Source organism: Sarcophilus harrisii, chromosome 3 (genome assembly GCF_902635505.1).
Source record: "Sarcophilus harrisii chromosome 3, mSarHar1.11, whole genome shotgun sequence".
In the NCBI taxonomy this organism is placed as follows: Eukaryota; Metazoa; Chordata; class Mammalia; order Dasyuromorphia; family Dasyuridae; genus Sarcophilus; species Sarcophilus harrisii.
In genome coordinates this window covers 272,343,114-272,360,787 of record NC_045428.1, presented here as the reverse complement: position 1 = coordinate 272,360,787, position 17,674 = coordinate 272,343,114, and the positions used below count along the sequence as shown (strand labels likewise).

Here is a 17,674-nt window from a genome sequence, read left to right as displayed (position 1 = left end):
TATATATCCTGTAAATAAAAGGCTATTAAATTAAAAAAAAAAAAAAAAGAGGAATAGATGTACTGGGGGAGGGGAAAGGGAAAAATTGGAACAAGAGGTTTGGCAATTGTTAATGTTGTAAAGTTACCCATACATATAACCTGTAAATAAAAGGCTATTAAATTAAAAAAAAAAAAAAAAAAGAGGAATAGATGTACTGGGGGAGGGGAAAGGGGAAAAATTGGAACAAGAGGTTTGGCAACTGTTAATGCTGTAAAGTTACCCATACATATAACCTGCAAATAAAAGGCTATTAAATTAAAAAAAAAAAAAAAAGAGGAATAGATGTAGGATACTTAAGAGATTTGTTACTTTCTTATAACTCATAACTGTTTTCCAGCAAAACTTCAACTTTTAATACATATGAGGTCTAATATTGTAGAGGAAATTAAATACACTGCCCTTCAGTGAAAGTTAACGTCTGTTCAACTGAGTCAAAATGAGCCAATTAAATATCTACTTCTGCAATGGAAGGTTGTTTAACTGGAATCAAACTGCAGAATTTCTTCAAGGAATTACAAAAATTGAGAACGGAATGATTTGTTTTATTCTAAATTCACTCAAGAAAATTTCACTATTCATATATTGTTCTAACTAATCTTTTTTGCAAAACCCCGTGGACCGTTATCTATCTGGTCACAACAGGAGCGGGTCACAGACATAAATCCTTTTAATAGTGGGGAGAAAACCGTCACGTGAAAGAGACAAACTACAGCCACGCAAAGGTTACACTTCCGGGGCAAGGAAGTGACGTCAGACGCAAGCACGCCGATGCCGCACGCCGAAAGAAGGAAATGCTTAGGGCGTCCTTTTGCGCATCTCGGCGTTCTCCCGCCGGAAGTCTCCGGTTGGAAAAGATAGTGGCTGTAGACAAATAGACCGGGGGTAATTTAGTTCCGGGACAGATGGCGAGTCGGTAGGGACTCCGCGGTTCGGAGAAGGGTTGGGGGCCGGAGGGAAGGTTCGGCCTTCCTTCCCGGCTGCCGCTGCCATGATCCCGATTCCGCTAGTGGTGCTGGTGATGGGGGGTTGGTGCGCTGTTTACCTGGCCGACACCTTGCTGAAGGTGAGGGCTCGGGCCCCTCCCCCTCCGGCTTCTCAGCCCAGGAATCCTGCAGCTCAGGCTGTGAAAGGGGAGGCGGAGGGTGGCGGGAAGGGAGAAGGGTGGTGGGAAATGAAGGTTTAAGAGAAGCCTGACCCTCTAGGACTGCTCCTTTCTTCCTCCTTCCTTATCCCTAGGAGTCCTCCTTCAATCTGAGTCTTTATTTGTCCCTCCTATCAGTCCTTCTTTTCCTTCCCCAGTAGTCCTCCCTTTTCCTTCCCCAGTAGTCCTCCTTTTCCTTCCCCAGTAGTCCTCCCTTTTCCTTCCCCAGTAGTCCTCCTTTTCCTTCCCCAGTAGTCCTCCTTTTCCTTCCCCAGTAGTCCTCCCTTTTCCTTCCCCAGTTGTCCTCCTTTTCCTTCCCCAGTAGTCCTCCTTTTCCTTCCCCAGTAGTCCTCCCTTTTCCTTCGCCAGTTGTCCTCCTTTTCCTTCCCCAGTAGTCCTCCCTTTTCCTTCCCCAGTTGTCCTCCTTTTCCTTCCCCAGTAGTCCTCCTTTTCCTTCCCCAGTAGTCCTCCTTTCTTCCCCAGTTGTCCTCCCTTTTCCTTCCCCAGTAGTCCTCCTTTTCCTTCCTCAGTAGTCCTCCTTTTCCTTCCCCAGTAGTCCTCCTTTTCCTTCCTCAGTAGTCCTCCCTTTCCTTCCTCAGTAGTCCTCCTTTTCCTTCCCCAGTAGTCCTCCCTTTTCCTTCCCCAGTAGTCCTCCCTTTTCCTTCCCCAGTAGTCCTCCCTTTTCCTTCCCCAGTAGTCCTCCCTTTTCTTTCCCCAGTAGTCATCCTTTTCCTTCCCCAGTAGTCCTCCTTTTCCTTCCCCAGTAGTCCTCCCTTTTCCTTTTCCTCCTCCTCCTGCTCTTCCTTGGCAGTCCTCCCACCTCCTTGTTAGTCCTGTTAGTTCCCTCCTTTCTCCCTCCCAATCCTTCCCTCCTCCCTTCTGCTCTCTCCCTCTTCCCGCATGTCCCAATCCTTCCCTCCTCCCTTCTGTTCTCTCCCTCTTCCCGCATGTGGGCTCACTTAATTGCCCCAGTATGGAAATTCATGTAACCTTCCTCTAGTTGGGTGGGGAGGGGGAGGATGCTGCAAGGTTTGTGGTCAAGCTCCGTGGGAGTTTGTTTTATTTGTCCTTTTGTCAGTTCTCTAAGAAACGTCCTTGCTAGTTCTATTTCTTAGCTTTGTAATGATTTTGATCAAGCTATTTAACTCCATTCTCCTCTTCTCCTTTCCTTTCCTTCTCCCAGTCCCCCCTCCTAGTGTATACATGGACTTTGAGTCAGTAAGATCTGAGATCAAGTCCTACATTTAAAGTAATTGCAGGGGCAGCTAGGTGGTGCAGTGGATAGAACATCAGCCCTAAAGTCAAAAGGATCTGAGTTCAAATCTGGTCTCAGACACTTAACACTCCCTAGCTATGTGACCCTGGGCAAGTCACTTAATCCCAATTGCCTCAGCAAAAAAAAAAGAAAGAAAGAAAGAAAGAAAGAAAATAAAAAGTAATTGCAGACCCTGCCCAGAAGCAACTATACATCTCTCGGCTTCAGTTTCCCCATCTGTAAAATGAGGACATTACTGTAGAACTCAATTGCTATGTACCCTGCACTGTGTTGAGTGGTTTTTAATTATGTCATGTAGCCCTCACAACCATTCTAGGAGGTAGATGCTATTATTGTCCTCATTTTGCAGATGAGTAAACTGCCCAACAGAAGTTAAATGACTTGTCAAAACTCACACAGCTAGCCACAACTTCATGGAGTTGTGAGGATCAAGTGAATTAACATATAGAATACTGTATAAACCTTAAAGCATTTATGTAAATCCTAATTTTTGTTATTAGGTTATTTTATGCATTTTTGAATTATTATTCTAAGATACAATCCATAGGCTTCACCAAATTGTCAAGAGGGAGTCCATAGGACACACATAAATACATGTACCCCCAAAGGTTAAGAATCCCTTTTCTGGTCCAGTGCTTTATTTTATAGAAGAAGAAATAACTTAGATGTGGCAATAGTACATGGGCAGTTAGCAGCAAATCAAAAAGCCAAGTTAGTTAATTTCCAATCAGTTTTTTTTTTCCTGATACATTAATCCCCTTTCTCAGTCCCCTAACAATGAAGGAAGAAAATTAGATCCTAATTTACATAAAGAAAATTCCATAAATAAATGCCATGATTGGATAGTCAGAGATCCAGTAGTCCTGGTGTTTATTGATGAGGAAACTGAGGCAAAGAATTTGAACAATTTGCCCAAGTTCACAGACCTATACTATATCGGGTTTTAAATGGAATATGATAGTTTTTATTTAGCCACATTAATAAAAATGAAATGGAAGATTGATACAATAGAAAGAGGCCTGACTTTGGAGTAAAAGGGCCTGGGTTTAAATACTGTCTCTCCTTTTTACACCATGTGTGACCTTAGAGATATTCCCTCACTCCTCTAGATCTCAGTTCCTCGTCTGTAAGTGAGAAGGTTGCTCTAGAGCAAAGTTTTTTCAAATAAGGATTGTGACCCTCTGTGGGGTCTTGTAACTGAATGTGGTCAGGAATTATGATTTGTTATCAGCAAATGTTTGATTTGTATATTTTGGGGTTGAGAGTGGGAAAATTTTAAGCCCTGCTCTAAGTGCCTCTTCTCACTTCTCAAGTGCCTATGAACAGCAACAAACACTTTCACTATGGTTATAGATTTTTAAAAAAACAACAAAACAATGCAGCATCTTTCCTTCACATGTCACAAAATGATCAGTACACTGGATTTAGGTTTACAAGCCCTGGGTTCAAATCCTCTTACTTCCTAATTGATTATTGACAATGCATGTAAGTTTTCTGTGTCTTAGTTCCTTTCATCTCTAAAAAAGAAAAATGTTATATATGATAACATTAATATTCCATACATCATAGAGTTATTGTGAGGAAAATCTAAACCTTCAGGTAGGTTATTAAACTTTAAGAAACCAAAGATAATCATTTAGTTGAATCATTTTTGCTTTGGAGCGTGTCAGTCTAACTCAGAGCATCAGAAAAACAAAATGCTGGATTGAAGTCAGGGGACTTATGTGTTGTTTACTCATCTCTAAAATAAATAGAGTTGGACTAAGAGATAACTAAGGTTCTTGCCAGCCTCAAATCTATTTTCCTGATTCTGATAATACCTAGGAAATGCTCTATTTATTTTCCTTAAAAAGTTGGTCTTCAAAATCACAGTCATTTCTTTCTCTTAGGCATCAGATTCTTTGAAGACTTCTTATGAAGAGTGGTTGACATCTTACGGATTGAGCATCTCCCCTTTTCACATACGATGGCAAACCTCTGTCTTCAATCGTCTCTTTTATGATTGGGGACGTTGGAAACCCAGGCTGCTTTACCAGTGGTATTCTTTGTGTGCTATTTTGGCTTTAATTGATGAAAGGGACAATAATATTATTTGTTACTTGAGTTAACACTAACATTTGTTAACCTTATAATTTTGAATGGCGATTTAAAAGCAGAATACCCAATTAACAAATGTAGTACAACTTCCTACAAATAACTGTACTGAACACTTGTATACTTATTATATTCAGGTAAAGTATGTACACATACATTACCAATATTCAGTAAAACAAATGAAATTAATGTATAAATAAATCCAATAATATTGTTTGATTTAGTGTCAAGCACTAATTGTTTTTTGTGCTTAAATTATAAAAGTTAGGTAGACTTGTCAATGGTACCCTTTTCAACAAAACATAAATTTTTTTGGTATAATTTATTTAGCAGATTGATCAGTTTCTTCTAATTCAGTAGACATATCTGAGGTTAATGCAGCAGAAATGTAACTACATTTCTTTTACTTGTCATTATTTTAAGTTAGTAAGTAAAATATATGACATCATTGAACCTTATGATGTTTGAGGTGTAAAGTACTCCATATTAATCTAAATTTCATTGTGACAGGTTCAATTTAGGAATGGTCTTTGGAATAATTGCCATGTTCAGTTCTATTCTCCTCCTTGGGAAAACCCTGATACAGACTTTGTCACAAATGCTAACTGAAGCTCCTTCAGCTCAGAATGATCGGATGCTACAAGTTGTGGTTAGTGGCTTTTCTTTTTCTTTTTTTTGCACTTACTTTCTTGAAATGTATATTGAAAATGGTTCCCATAGCTGTTTTTCACAACTACTCCTCCAAAGATAGATGGGAAAATAGAAGTCTCATAACTTTCCAAATACTGTAACTTTGCCAGAGTATATGTAGAGCTCTTTTTGAAAATGAGAGAAATTAATGTGAAAGTTTTTGGATTTAAGAGAAATAATTAATGGCTAGTGAAGACTAATAGTAATCATAATATTAGATTAATAAAGATAAAAATACTAGGAAAATTACACACTTGCATTTTTGTGCACCATTGCTGCTAAAGGTAGAAATTTTCTTTTACTCTTCAAACTTACCAAGAAGTTGAGTTAATACTTTGGGGAAAACACATTTCATTTATGTTGCTGTTTAAAAAATATTTTTGAAAGTGTTATAGTCATTTCAACAACAAGAGAATATTATTGTTCTATAAGAAATGACCAGCAGGATGAATATAGAGAGGTTTGGAGAGAATTACATGAACTGATGTTAAGTGAAATGAGTAGAACCAAGAGATCATTATACATTTCAACAACAATACTGTATGAGGATGTATTCTGATGGACATGGCTCTCTTCAACAATGAGAGGATCCAAATCAGTTCCAGTTGATCAGTGATGAGCAGAATCAGATACACCCAGTGAAAGAACACTGGGAAATGAGTGTGGACCACAACATAGTATTTACACTCTTTCTGTTTTTGTTTGCTTGCATTTTTGTTTTTCTTCCCAAGTTATTTTTACCTTCTTTCTAAATCCTATTTTTCTTGTGTAGCAAGACAGCTGTATAAATATGTATACATATATTGTATTTAACATATACTTTAACATATTTAACATGTATGGGACTACCTGCCACCAAGGGGAAGGGTTGGAGGGAAGGAGGGGAAAAGTTGGAACAGAAGTTTTTTCATGCATACGTTTTGTCAATAAAAAGCTATTTAAAAAAAAAAAAAAAGAAAGAAAGAAAAAAAGCAAGTGGTATAGTTTAGGGGAAGCTAGGGGGCACAGTGGATAGAGCAGCAGCCCTGAAGTCAGGAGAACCTTAGTTCAAATCTGGTCTCATATACTTAACACTTTCCAGCTGTGAGACCTTGGGCAAGTCACTTAATCCCAATTGCCTCAGCAAAAAAAGAAAGTGGTATAGGTTAAAAAAAAAAGTAGCATAATAATGGGACAATAGAGTTAGCTTCAGATCACTATACAGGAAAGTTACAATTTCATTCTTGATAAAATTTTATATCTCCCCAGTCCTTAGAATACATTTAATTTTTGTGAATAATGCCCCTTTTATTCATGTTAAAATGCTTTTCTGAACAAACATTGTTGTTTGTTAAGAGTCTCTCAGTGACATCTATTCACACTTTTCGAATATTTGAAAACACTTTTCTCAAAAGTTGCCTTTTGAAAGTAGATATTCCAAGTTTTATCTTCTCCATTTTACAGATGAAAGGTCTTAGGGATAGAAAGTGAATTGACTCTGCCATGCAACTATTAAATATCAGAGCTAAGACTTGAATTCTGACCTTCTAAAACTCAGATTATTACTCTTTCCATTGTACTCTTTTCTGAAGTCATATTCTGTCTTTTAAAGTATCTGTTTTTACATTTATGGATCATGTAAGTAGTAGCAGTGACACAACCTTACATTTCTCCTGTGTAAATAGCCTCTTCCCTGTTGATTTGCTTGTGTCAATTGATTTTTGTTAGAAATGTTTACATTTGTCATCTAAATTTCAATTATGGATTTTTGCCTTATTGATAAGATCCACATTAACTGAAAAATGTCTTTAATTTTTAGTAGCAGGTCTTTTTTTTTTTTAAACCTAGCAACTTGATCCTAATCTTAACTTGTTACTTATAATCACTAATAGATTATTACAGTTTAGTAGCAGTGAGAATGAATTTAGAAATTAGTTGCAGAAAGTGGAGGCAGTACAACTGGTAGATCATTTTATACCAAAATATTGTAATGATAATTAACTGAAAGACTTAGCTATTCTGATCACAACAATGTTCCAAAATAGTTCCAAAAGATTAATGTTGAAAAATGCAATTCCTCTCCAGATAAAGAACTGAGGATCTTTGCAAATTGAAATATAATTTTCTCACTTTATTTTTCTTGCTTTTTTTATATTTTCTGATATGGGTAATATATTTTGCTTGATTTCATGTATATAATTGCTATATTGCTTGCCTTCTCAGTTTTGGGGGACATAAGGAAGAAAGAATTTGGAACTCAAAAAATTTTTTTTCTCAATATTTTAATTTGTCAAATACATGTTAAAGATAGTTCTCAACATTCATTTTTGTAAAACTTTGTGTTCCAAATTTTTCTTCCTCTGTCCTTTAGTTCCCCCTCCCCAGTATAGCAAACAATCTGATAAAGGTTAAATATGTACAATCCTTGAAAAAAAATTTTAAAATGTAAAAATAAATAATAATTAAAATTTTAAAAAGAAATTAGTTGCAGAGAACTACAGAGAATTAGTAGTATCTAGTCAGTGGCTTATCTGGATGAGGGGATCCAGGAAAGATATTTGATTTTCTCTCATCTTCACATTATTCATGTGGAGAATAAGTTGTTTCCAAGGTTGGCCTCTCATTTTATTGAGTTAGCTAAAACATTTCCTTGTATTGCTAGATCTATATTTGGACAACTTCTAGGCTGACCTGAGATCCCTGTGTATTTTTATTTTTTTTATTGATATATTTAAATGTCTTATCTGCAGAATTAGATTAAATTTCTGAAACTGCAAGAATATGTTTTCTACTTACTTTCTAATGCTTTGTGGAATTAGACTAGTTTTATTACTGAATAAGCATTTGGGGTTCTAACTTGTTTAGAGATTAGTAATCTAGTACAACTAATACCTAGTGTGCTCCTGGCACAGACAGACCATAGGAAGGGTCAAATTAGGTGCTGGGCAGCTAAATATTATGACTTGCCAGCTGTTGTTTTTATATTGTCACAAGTGTATGCTTATCTCTCAGTAAAAGAAAATATGGCCTAGTTGATCCAGAAAGAAAGTTTGAGAACATTCATCTTCCTGCCTTCCCTTATCAATCTTTTTCTTAGAGTCGTTATCCCCAGGCACCCAATGTCATGGTACTACTTCAAGGTTGCTAATGTAGCCCAGGTTTTTCCTAGCCCTCTAAACTTTGTAATTAGCTTCTTTTCCGTCTTGCCAATCAAAAATCTTCATTCTTTAGCCATATTTGATCTTAGCCAAATGTTAATATTAAAGAAACTTAATTGAACTAATTTATAGTGATAAATGAATGACAGAGCCCATTAATCCTTCCATGGGTATTAACATGTCTAAAAGGATGCCATGGAATCAGGAGAATAATACACACACAGACAGAACTCTGGCAATGAAAATGGAAAGAACAGTAACAACAAACCAAATGTACATTTTGTACCATGGAAAAGGTATCTGGATTTGGACCTAGAAAACCTGGGATTAGATTTTTGGCTATACTTTCAGTAGTTGGGTGACCTTGGGCAAGTAATTTAATCTCATTGAGCCTCAATTCCTCCATTTAATCAAGAGGCTGGATTAAATGACCTTTGTTGTCCTTTTCAGTTCTAATGCTGTAATCATAAATATAATGATCAAGCTTGACCAAAAGAGGAGATTAAAGAAGGACTATTGTTGTAGAATATTACATATCTTGACTGATGTTTTGGATTAGGAGAAGGTAGAAAGTGGGAGAGAGATGCAGGGCATCTCACAAATCTTAGTGCAATTTTAAATTCTTACAGCATTTTTTGTATCATCTTCACCTATCATCTTTCTGTTTTGTTTTGTTTTGTTTTTTAACATCTTCTTTCTAGATACTTTAAGCTTTAATAATAAAACTGCACCAAGACTTTTGGGATAGCTTGATTTTGGAAATGGAGGTGATATAAAAAAGATACATCACTAATATTCTTTTCAAATAATTCATTAAAAGAATCTCCAATTGATAAGATTTTAGGCTTTACAACAAAGTAGAAATGGAAAGAAATCCAAGGCAATCCCAATAGACTTTGGATAGAAAATGCCATCTACATCCAGAAAAAAGAACTATGATGCTTGAATGTAAATCAACACATGCTATGTTCATTTCTTTTTTGCTTTTTTTTTTTTTTCTCTTCCATGGTTTTTTCCTTCTGTTCTGATTTTTCTCTCCCAACATGATTCATAAAGCACAATGCGTGTTGAAAGTAAAGAAACAAATCAATTTAGAGCACAAAATAAAGTAAATAAATAAATTCAAGTAACACCTTCTTTATAGGCAGGCAACCTGGAAGGACCACTCTTGTTGTCTGGCCACCTTGGTCCACTTTTGTGCCATTGTTGATTTTCCCAACAGGTCCTTTTCTGCATTACATATAGTTTCTTTGAGCAGATTGGAAGAGAGCCAGGATATCAGTGATCTTTACATAGAGAAACCACTTGTAAATGAGAATCTTAATTATAATTTTACAAAGCACATACATTAGGGATGATTATTTATACTAATTTTACCATGGTATATGCACACACACACACACACACACACACACAGCAAATATGTTGTACCCTTCAAATAGAGAAGCTCCTTGAGTACAGGGACCATTTCTTTTTTTTGTTATTGTAACCATGGTTTCTGGCACATATTAAGCACATCAAAAGTATCTTGAGGCCCAGGACTATTTTTTAATTTATCTTTATAACCCCAGGGCTTAGTAATGTCTGGCATATTGTAAACTATCAATAACTGCTTGTTGATCGATTAAAATTTTAAATAAATAAAATTTGTAGTAGAAATGAAAAACCGCCATTTATTTTCATGCCTATTTTAGCTATATGGCCATGACAGTATGATGATGATGATAAACTGAGGTAGGAACAACTTAAAATAACTTTTTTTTTTTTTTAATCACTTGATATGCTACTATGTGTTTTGTTGTTTGCTTGAACAGGTTCCTGGTGTAAATTTACCTGTCAGCCAACTGACCTATTTCTTTACTGCAATCCTTATTAGTGGTGTCATACATGAAATTGGCCATGGGGTGGCAGCTATCCGGTAATGTAATCAGACTTTTTCTTCTCTATTTTATGTTAGCAAAGCTTTTAAAAGAACTATTATTTTAAAGTTAATTGCTTAATTGTTAATTTATAACAATTTTTAAATGGAAAATTCAACTTACAGTCTTTTGTTACATTTTAAAATTGCCCTTTTACAGAATGTTATCTTATTAGATAATTAAGCTAGATCTAATGCTTTTATAAAAATTGGCAGTCCCTTTTAGTTTGCCTTTCACATAGATTACCTTCAGTTTTTTGTGCTAATGATAAGAACAAAAATTGAGAACTTCTTAAGGTAAAAGGGAATTTTTAGCAAAAGTTTAAATTTGTATATAGAAGCTTAGTATTAGTTCTTGATTTGTGAATTGAAATAACATTACTAAATTCTTAATCCTTTTTCTGTTTCTTAGAGAACAAGTTCGATTTAATGGATTTGGAATTTTTATCTTCATTGTTTATCCTGGAGCATTTGTTGATCTATTCACTACTCATTTGCAACTTATATCTCCAGTCCAACAGTTAAGAATATTCTGTGCAGGTAAGTGATTTGAAATTTTTCCTTTAAATATCAACTTTATGAGTTCATTTTGTATCTATCTCTTACAGCATCACAAATGAAAAAAATCATGTCTTTTTCAGAATTTGTTTCTTAATGATTGTCTATATCATACAACAAATATTACTGCTGTCAGTGGGAAAAGTTGGTAAGAAAATTAAATATGACTTGAACCTAAAAAATAAACTATTCATTTGTGCCAATATTTGGTTAGGGTTATAAGTTGATTTTCATGGTGCATTGAAATGCTCTTATATAAGCCAGAAGAGTATTGTAAATTACAGAATGTGCTTACTTGCTAAATTATAACCTGCAATTTGTCAATCTGGATATATAAATTAGAACCTTAGAGATTTAAATGGATGCCTCTGCATTGTAAATTATTTAAATGATTCATGTCTATCATGCTAATTTTGGTTTTTAGTTTATTAATAAGAATAATGATGATGATATTGGATTGTGAGTTTCTTAAGGTATAGACTCTCTTTTGCCTCTTTTGTATCCTTAGTGCTTAACATAGTACCTAATAGTGATATGATAGTAGGCACTCAAATGTTTATTGATTGAATGAATGAGTGATATAATAATAATGATGATGTTAATTAGTATTTCAGTAGTGCTTTAAGGTTTGCAAAATGCTTTGCAAATATTATCTTTTATCCTCACAACAGCCTTGCAAGGTAGGTGTTATTATTATTCCTGTTTTACAGATGAGGAAAATGTGGCAAACCAGTTAAGTGACTTGCCCAAAATGATATAGCTGGGAAATGTTTGAGGCTAGCATTGATCTCTAGGTCAAGCCAGTTGCTTCTAATGTAGTTCACTAAAATTGCTTCTATCCCTCCTGGTTTTTGCGCGCACATGCGTGTGTGCGTGCGTGTGTGTGTGTGTGTGTGTGTGTGTGTATGTGTGTGAATGTGAAAAGCATCATAATGTAGAGAGTTGACTTTGGAGTCAGCAAAGCCTAGAGTCAAATCCTGCCTCAGACACTTAATAGCTTAGCAAATTTTGGAAGACTATAATTATGCAAATTAAGATTGCTAATCTGTGTCAGCAGAGTCTCCATACTAGGAATTACATTCCCGACCATTATAAATCAATCTAAATCCCTTGTTAATTTTTAAATTATCATAAGGTATTGTTAACTGAGGAGTTTGTAAATTTTGCTCCAAGGTTGAAGCAAATATTTACTGCAACATCCTAGTTGGACCCCCTACGTCAGGTGTCTTGCCACTCTAGGCTGCTGCCAAAGTAATTTTCCTTAAGCATAGATCTAACCATGTAATTCCCATCCTTAGTGAATTCTATTAGATTGCTGTTGCCTCTAGAGCAAAATAAAAACCCCTTTTTTAAACTTCTAAAGCCTTACTCAACCTGGCCCCAGCCTACCTTTCTGACCTTATTGAACTTGACTCTCCCTCCCTCACTCTGTAATCCAGTCAAACTGACCTTCTTTCTGTGCCCCATATGAGCCTCCCATCTTCTGTGTGCGTTTGCATTTGCTTTTGTGCATACCTTGCATATGTTCCTTCCTTTCCTCCTTCTCCCAGAATCCCTCACTTCTCTTAAGATCCAGTTCAGACAGTCTTCTATGTGAAGGTTTTCATGACTACCCTGTTTTCTAGTCCCGTCTCTCCTTGTATACTCCCAAACCAAATTATGTTTTAATTTGATAATGAATATCTTTGTATACAGAATAGTAAAAAAAAAAAAAAAAGTACATATGTACACATACATATACATATGTACAAATATAAGCTTTATATTTTTACATATATATTATGTAGATATATATATATATATACACATTATACATATATAATGTATAGCTGATATATTTATCTACTCCATTAAAATATAAGCTCATTGCAAGGAGGCACTATTTCATTTGTATCCACATGACTTAGCATAGTGCCTGGCACATATTTAATAAATACTTGTTGATTGATTAGTTAATCAGTCCTTCTCTTTTGGGAAGTTAGGGAGGAGTTTTGAGTACAAGAAAATAAATTTGAAAAGATAATGGTGAAAGTAGAAGATATACTACATAAAAAAGGCTGCCTAATTTTATTTATTTACAAATAAGTTAAACACTTCTCCTGCATTGCTCGATCATCTTACCTCTATAAGAATTAGAAATCACCTTCAGAGGAGTCTGTCAATGTCAACTTCCTGAGCAGAAAAGAATCAACATACCCAGTGAGTGCAGAAGCAGTAAAGCAGGATAGCTACTGGCTTGGGCATTTGCAGGAGAGTGGAGCTCTTGGTTTGGGTTCTAGGTCAGAGGAGAAAACTGAAGTGAAGCCAGAGGCACCATTCCCCACCCTCTACCTCAGAACTAGGATGATTACACTAATAAGTTTTGTTGGTTTTGTTTTTTTTGCTGAGACCAAATTGGAATTAAATGACTTGCCCAGGGTCACACAGCTAAGAAGTCTTAAATGCCATGAGTGGATTTGAACTCGGGTCCACCTGACTTCATGGCCACTGCCCTATCCACTGCTCCATCTAACTGCCCCTATAAGTTATTCCTTTTTTAAAAATTAGCAGACAAAGGAGAAAGAACCCAGTCATAGAAAGTTACTATGGGAATAAGGAATACAAGTTTCATCTTCAAAGGAAGATACTGAAGTAAAAAGTGCGCCTCCCCTACCCCAAACAGTGACATTTTAAATGATTACCTGCCATGATTTCAGAGAGGTCTGGAGAGACTTAGGTGAACTGATGCTAAGGAAGTGAGTAGACACAGAAGAACATTGTACACAGCAACAAGATTATATAATGATCAATTCTGACAGACATGGCTCTTTTCAACAGCGAGGTGATTCAGGCCAGTTCCAGTGGTCTTATGATGGAGAGATTCATTTGCACCCAGAGAGAGAACTGTGGGGACTGAGTGTAGATCACAACATAGCATTTTCACTCTTTTTGTTGTTTGCTTGCATTTTGTTTTCTTCCTCATTTTTTTCCTTTTTGATCTGATTTTTCTTGTACAGCATTATAATTGTGGAAATATGTATAGAAGAGTTACACATGTTTAACATATATTGGATTACTTGCCATCTAGGGGAAGTAGTAGGGGAAAGGAGAGAAAAAATTTGAAACACAATGTTTTGCAAGGGTGAATGTTGAAAATTATGCATGTTTTGTGAAAATAAAAAACTTTAATTAAAAAAAAATTTAAGAAACATTACCTGCCTCAAAAGAATTTATAGAAGAACTCAAAAAAAAAATTTTTTAAGTGAATTAGAGAAATTAAGGAAAATTTTTTTTTTTAATCTGAAAAAAAGATTATCAAAAGAAAATCAACCAACTAGAAAGGGAGATCCAGACTCTTAAAGAAGAAAATGACTCTTTGAAAATTAGAATTGAGCAAAGGGAAGTTAGAAAAGCTTTAAGAGACTAAGAAATAACAAAACAACATATAAAGAAGGAAAATATGGAAGAGAAAGTGAAACATCTTTTAAGAAAAACAACACTGAGATACCACTACACACCTGTCATATTGGCTAAGGTGACAGGAAAAGATGTGAGAAAACTGGGACACTGATACATTGTTGGAATTGTGAATGGATCCAACCATTTTGGGAGAGCAATTTGGAACTATGCTCAAAAAGTTATCAAACTGTGCATACCCTTTGACCCAGCAGTGTTTCTACTAAGCTTATATTCCATAGAGGTCTTAAAGAAGGGAAAGAGACCCATATGTGCAAAAATGTTTGGGACAGCTCTTTGTGTAGTGGTAGAAACTGGAAATTGAATATATGCCCATCAATTGGAGAATGGCTGAATAAATTATGGTATATGAATGTTATGGAATACTATTGTTCTGTAAGAAATGACCAGCAGGATGATTTCAGAGAGGTCTGGAGAGACTTATGTGAACTGATGCTAAGTGAAATGAACAGAACCAGGAGATCATTATATACTTCAACAACAGTACTATATGATGATCAATTCTGATGGACATGGCTCTCTTCAACAATGAGATGAACCAAATCAGTTCCAGTTGTTCAGTAATGAAGAGAATTGGCTACACCCCAAGAGAGAACTATGGGAAATGAGTGTGGACCACAACATAGCATTTCCACTCTTTCTGTTATTGTTTGCTTGCATTTTTGTTTTCCTTCTCAGATTTTTTTTTACCTTCTTTATAGATCCGATCTTTCTTGAGCATCAAGATAACTGTATAAATATGTATACATATATTGTATTTAACATATACTTTAATATATTTAACATGTATTGGACTACCTGCCATCTAGGAGAGAGGGTAGGAAGGAGGGGGAAAGTTGGAACAGAAGATTTTGCAAGAGTCAGTGTTGAAAAACTACCCATGCATATGTTTTGTAAATAAAAAGCTATAATAAAAAAAAAAAGAAAAACAACAGATCTGGAGAACATGTCAAGAAAACATAAGAATAATTAAGACTACCTGAAAGCTATGACCAAAAAAGAACTTTGACACAATAATGCAAGAAATGATTAAGGAAAATTGTCCTGAAGTAAAAAAACAAGAGGAAAAAGTAGAAATAGAAAAAAAAAATCCACTGATTACTACATCAAAGAGAAAGGATCCCACAAGAAACTATATTGGGGGGGAGGGGAGGCAGCTAGGTGGCACAGTGGATAGAGCACCAGCCCTGAAGTCAGGAGGACCTGAGTTCAAATCTGGTCTTAGACACTTAACACTTCCTATCTGTGTGACCCTCGGCAAGCCACTTAACCCCAATTGTTTCAGCAAAACAAAAAAAAAATTTATAGGAACATCACTACTCACTTAGGAACATTATTGCTAAATCTTGAAATCCCCAGATCAAAGAGAAAATTTTACAAGAAACAAACAAAAATAATTAAATATGCTGGAGCTACAATTAGAATTATACAGAATTTATTAGTAGCTAATGATAAAATTATTATTTTTATCAGGCCCTAGAATACCAAATATTGACAATCAAAAGAGCTAGAGTTGCAGCTGAAATGATCATATCCAGTAAAATTAAATATTATATTGAACAAAAAAATTGACATTCAGTGAACTCTCAGATTTTTATGATTTTGTCTGAACCTGAATTTGATGAAAATTTAACAAATAAGAGCTAATGTCAAAGATTAATTTCAAAGGACTCAATAAGGACAAATTATTTGTTTTATGCATATGTCAAAGACTGACACTAATTAGGTGGTCCAAAAGAAAGATTGGGATAGAGCCGAGCTAAAAAGCAAAACCATCTAGGAGAAGGTAAAAATCATAATTATGCTATATGAATGAGGTGGGAGAGCAAGAGCTGAAACAGAAGAATTAGTTGGGAAAGGAAGGCTGGTAGTTCAGAAAACCTAACATTGGGAATGGTTTAAAGAGGTATACCTTTTCCAAATTCTATAAGAAATAAGGTAGGAGGGAATGGGATAAGGTAGGACAAAAAAGGGTGTGTAGATTAACTGGAAAGGAATAAGATGTATAGAATAATGGGAATAATTTATCATCTTTGATAAAGATGGAGGGAAAAGCTGAAGATAAAGGAGGGATCCATGGAAAGCTTAATAATAGCAAAGTAAGTTAAGGAGTAGAACTAAAGTAGAAGAATTAGCAGGGAAAGGAAACCATATACAAACACAATAATGATCAGTAGTAGAATTTATTGGGGAAAAAAAGTAGGGTTAGTAATCTTTGATTTCAAAGTCAAACTTAAAGATTGAATTAAGGGAGGACTACATTATATGTCAGTGATATTGATATTGTTTTAGATGTGTATGTGTATGTCTACATATGTATATATGTAAGTGTATGGATGGATAGATACAGATATAGTAAGTGTACAAGTATATATATATATATATATATATATATATATATATATATACACACACACATATGCATGTATGTATATATGTAAGCATAAACATATCTGATTAATTGTAACCTGTTTCAGGGAGGAGAGGGAAGACAAGGAAAGGGGAAAAAAAGAATGAATTACACAGAAGAGAACAAAAGAAAACCTACAAGGCAGCAAAGAAAAGATAGACAGTCATGAATATAATGTCTTTTATTGTATTTTCTTTCTTGAAATGGAAATTTATCATGATATGTTTTAAATTCTTCCTGATCTGCTGGGCACATGACAATTTTTTTTTCTTTCTTTTTCTATGTTATTTTTTCTTCTTTTACATTTAAGTTTTAAATAAGTATACTTTAAAAAAAGAAATAAGGAGATAGATCAGTTTCTCAAAATTATTTCACTTGCAATAACTTGTATAACGCAATCAAGATGTCTCTTAAGATGGTGTACATTTCACTGTTGTCTGCACATATTCATAGATTTTACTTTCTTTTCAGGTGTCTGGCACAATTTTGTACTTGGTGTTTTAAGTCTTGTGGCTCTCTTTCTGCTACCTGTAATTCTTTTCCCACTTTACTACACTGGAGTTGGGGCCCTTATCCTTGATGTCACTGAGGTAAGACCAATCAGGCAGATTGTTTAATTAATAGCAGCAGCAACAAAGATTCTGCCAACCTTTATGTAGTATCATATTCTTTAATGTGAATAATAATTCTCTATATATCCTTATGTACAGAAGACTCAGTTTTGTTCAAGAGAAATTGCTCCATGCCTTATAGTTCTAGCAAATTACTCTATGTAAAACAACAGATTTTTTTTTTTTTTTCAGACAGACAAACTTATAGAATCATCAAAGGTAGAATGTGGTGCCTTTTGTTTGTTGATGAACATAGATGATTTCTCTTTGTTTAAATTTGTGGCTAAATTTTTCAAATATGATGATTCTTAAGGAATAAAGAAATTAAACTGAAACTTGTT

The 17,674-nt window shown here is 35.0% G+C and overlaps 1 protein-coding gene across 3 annotated transcripts in view; it reads left to right on the top strand.

Annotated features, from left to right (window-relative positions):
- The first annotated feature begins 801 nt into the window (after positions 1-801).
- Positions 802-17,674, top strand: part of MBTPS2 (membrane bound transcription factor peptidase, site 2) — a 41,953-nt gene continuing 25,080 nt past the window's right edge. For 2 of the 3 annotated variants that reach the window (XM_031959490.1, XM_031959489.1), the window contains exons 1-6: positions 802-1,105; positions 4,349-4,497; positions 5,064-5,202; positions 10,195-10,298; positions 10,711-10,838; positions 17,194-17,312. In XM_031959490.1, coding sequence (XP_031815350.1) covers positions 1,031-1,105; positions 4,349-4,497; positions 5,064-5,202; positions 10,195-10,298; positions 10,711-10,838; positions 17,194-17,312 — 714 coding nt within the window. In that variant the 5' untranslated portion in view covers positions 802-1,030. The remainder of the gene's footprint in view (positions 1,106-4,348; positions 4,498-5,063; positions 5,203-10,194; positions 10,299-10,710; positions 10,839-17,193; positions 17,313-17,674) is intronic. The other variant, XM_031959491.1, reaches the window with a different exon arrangement.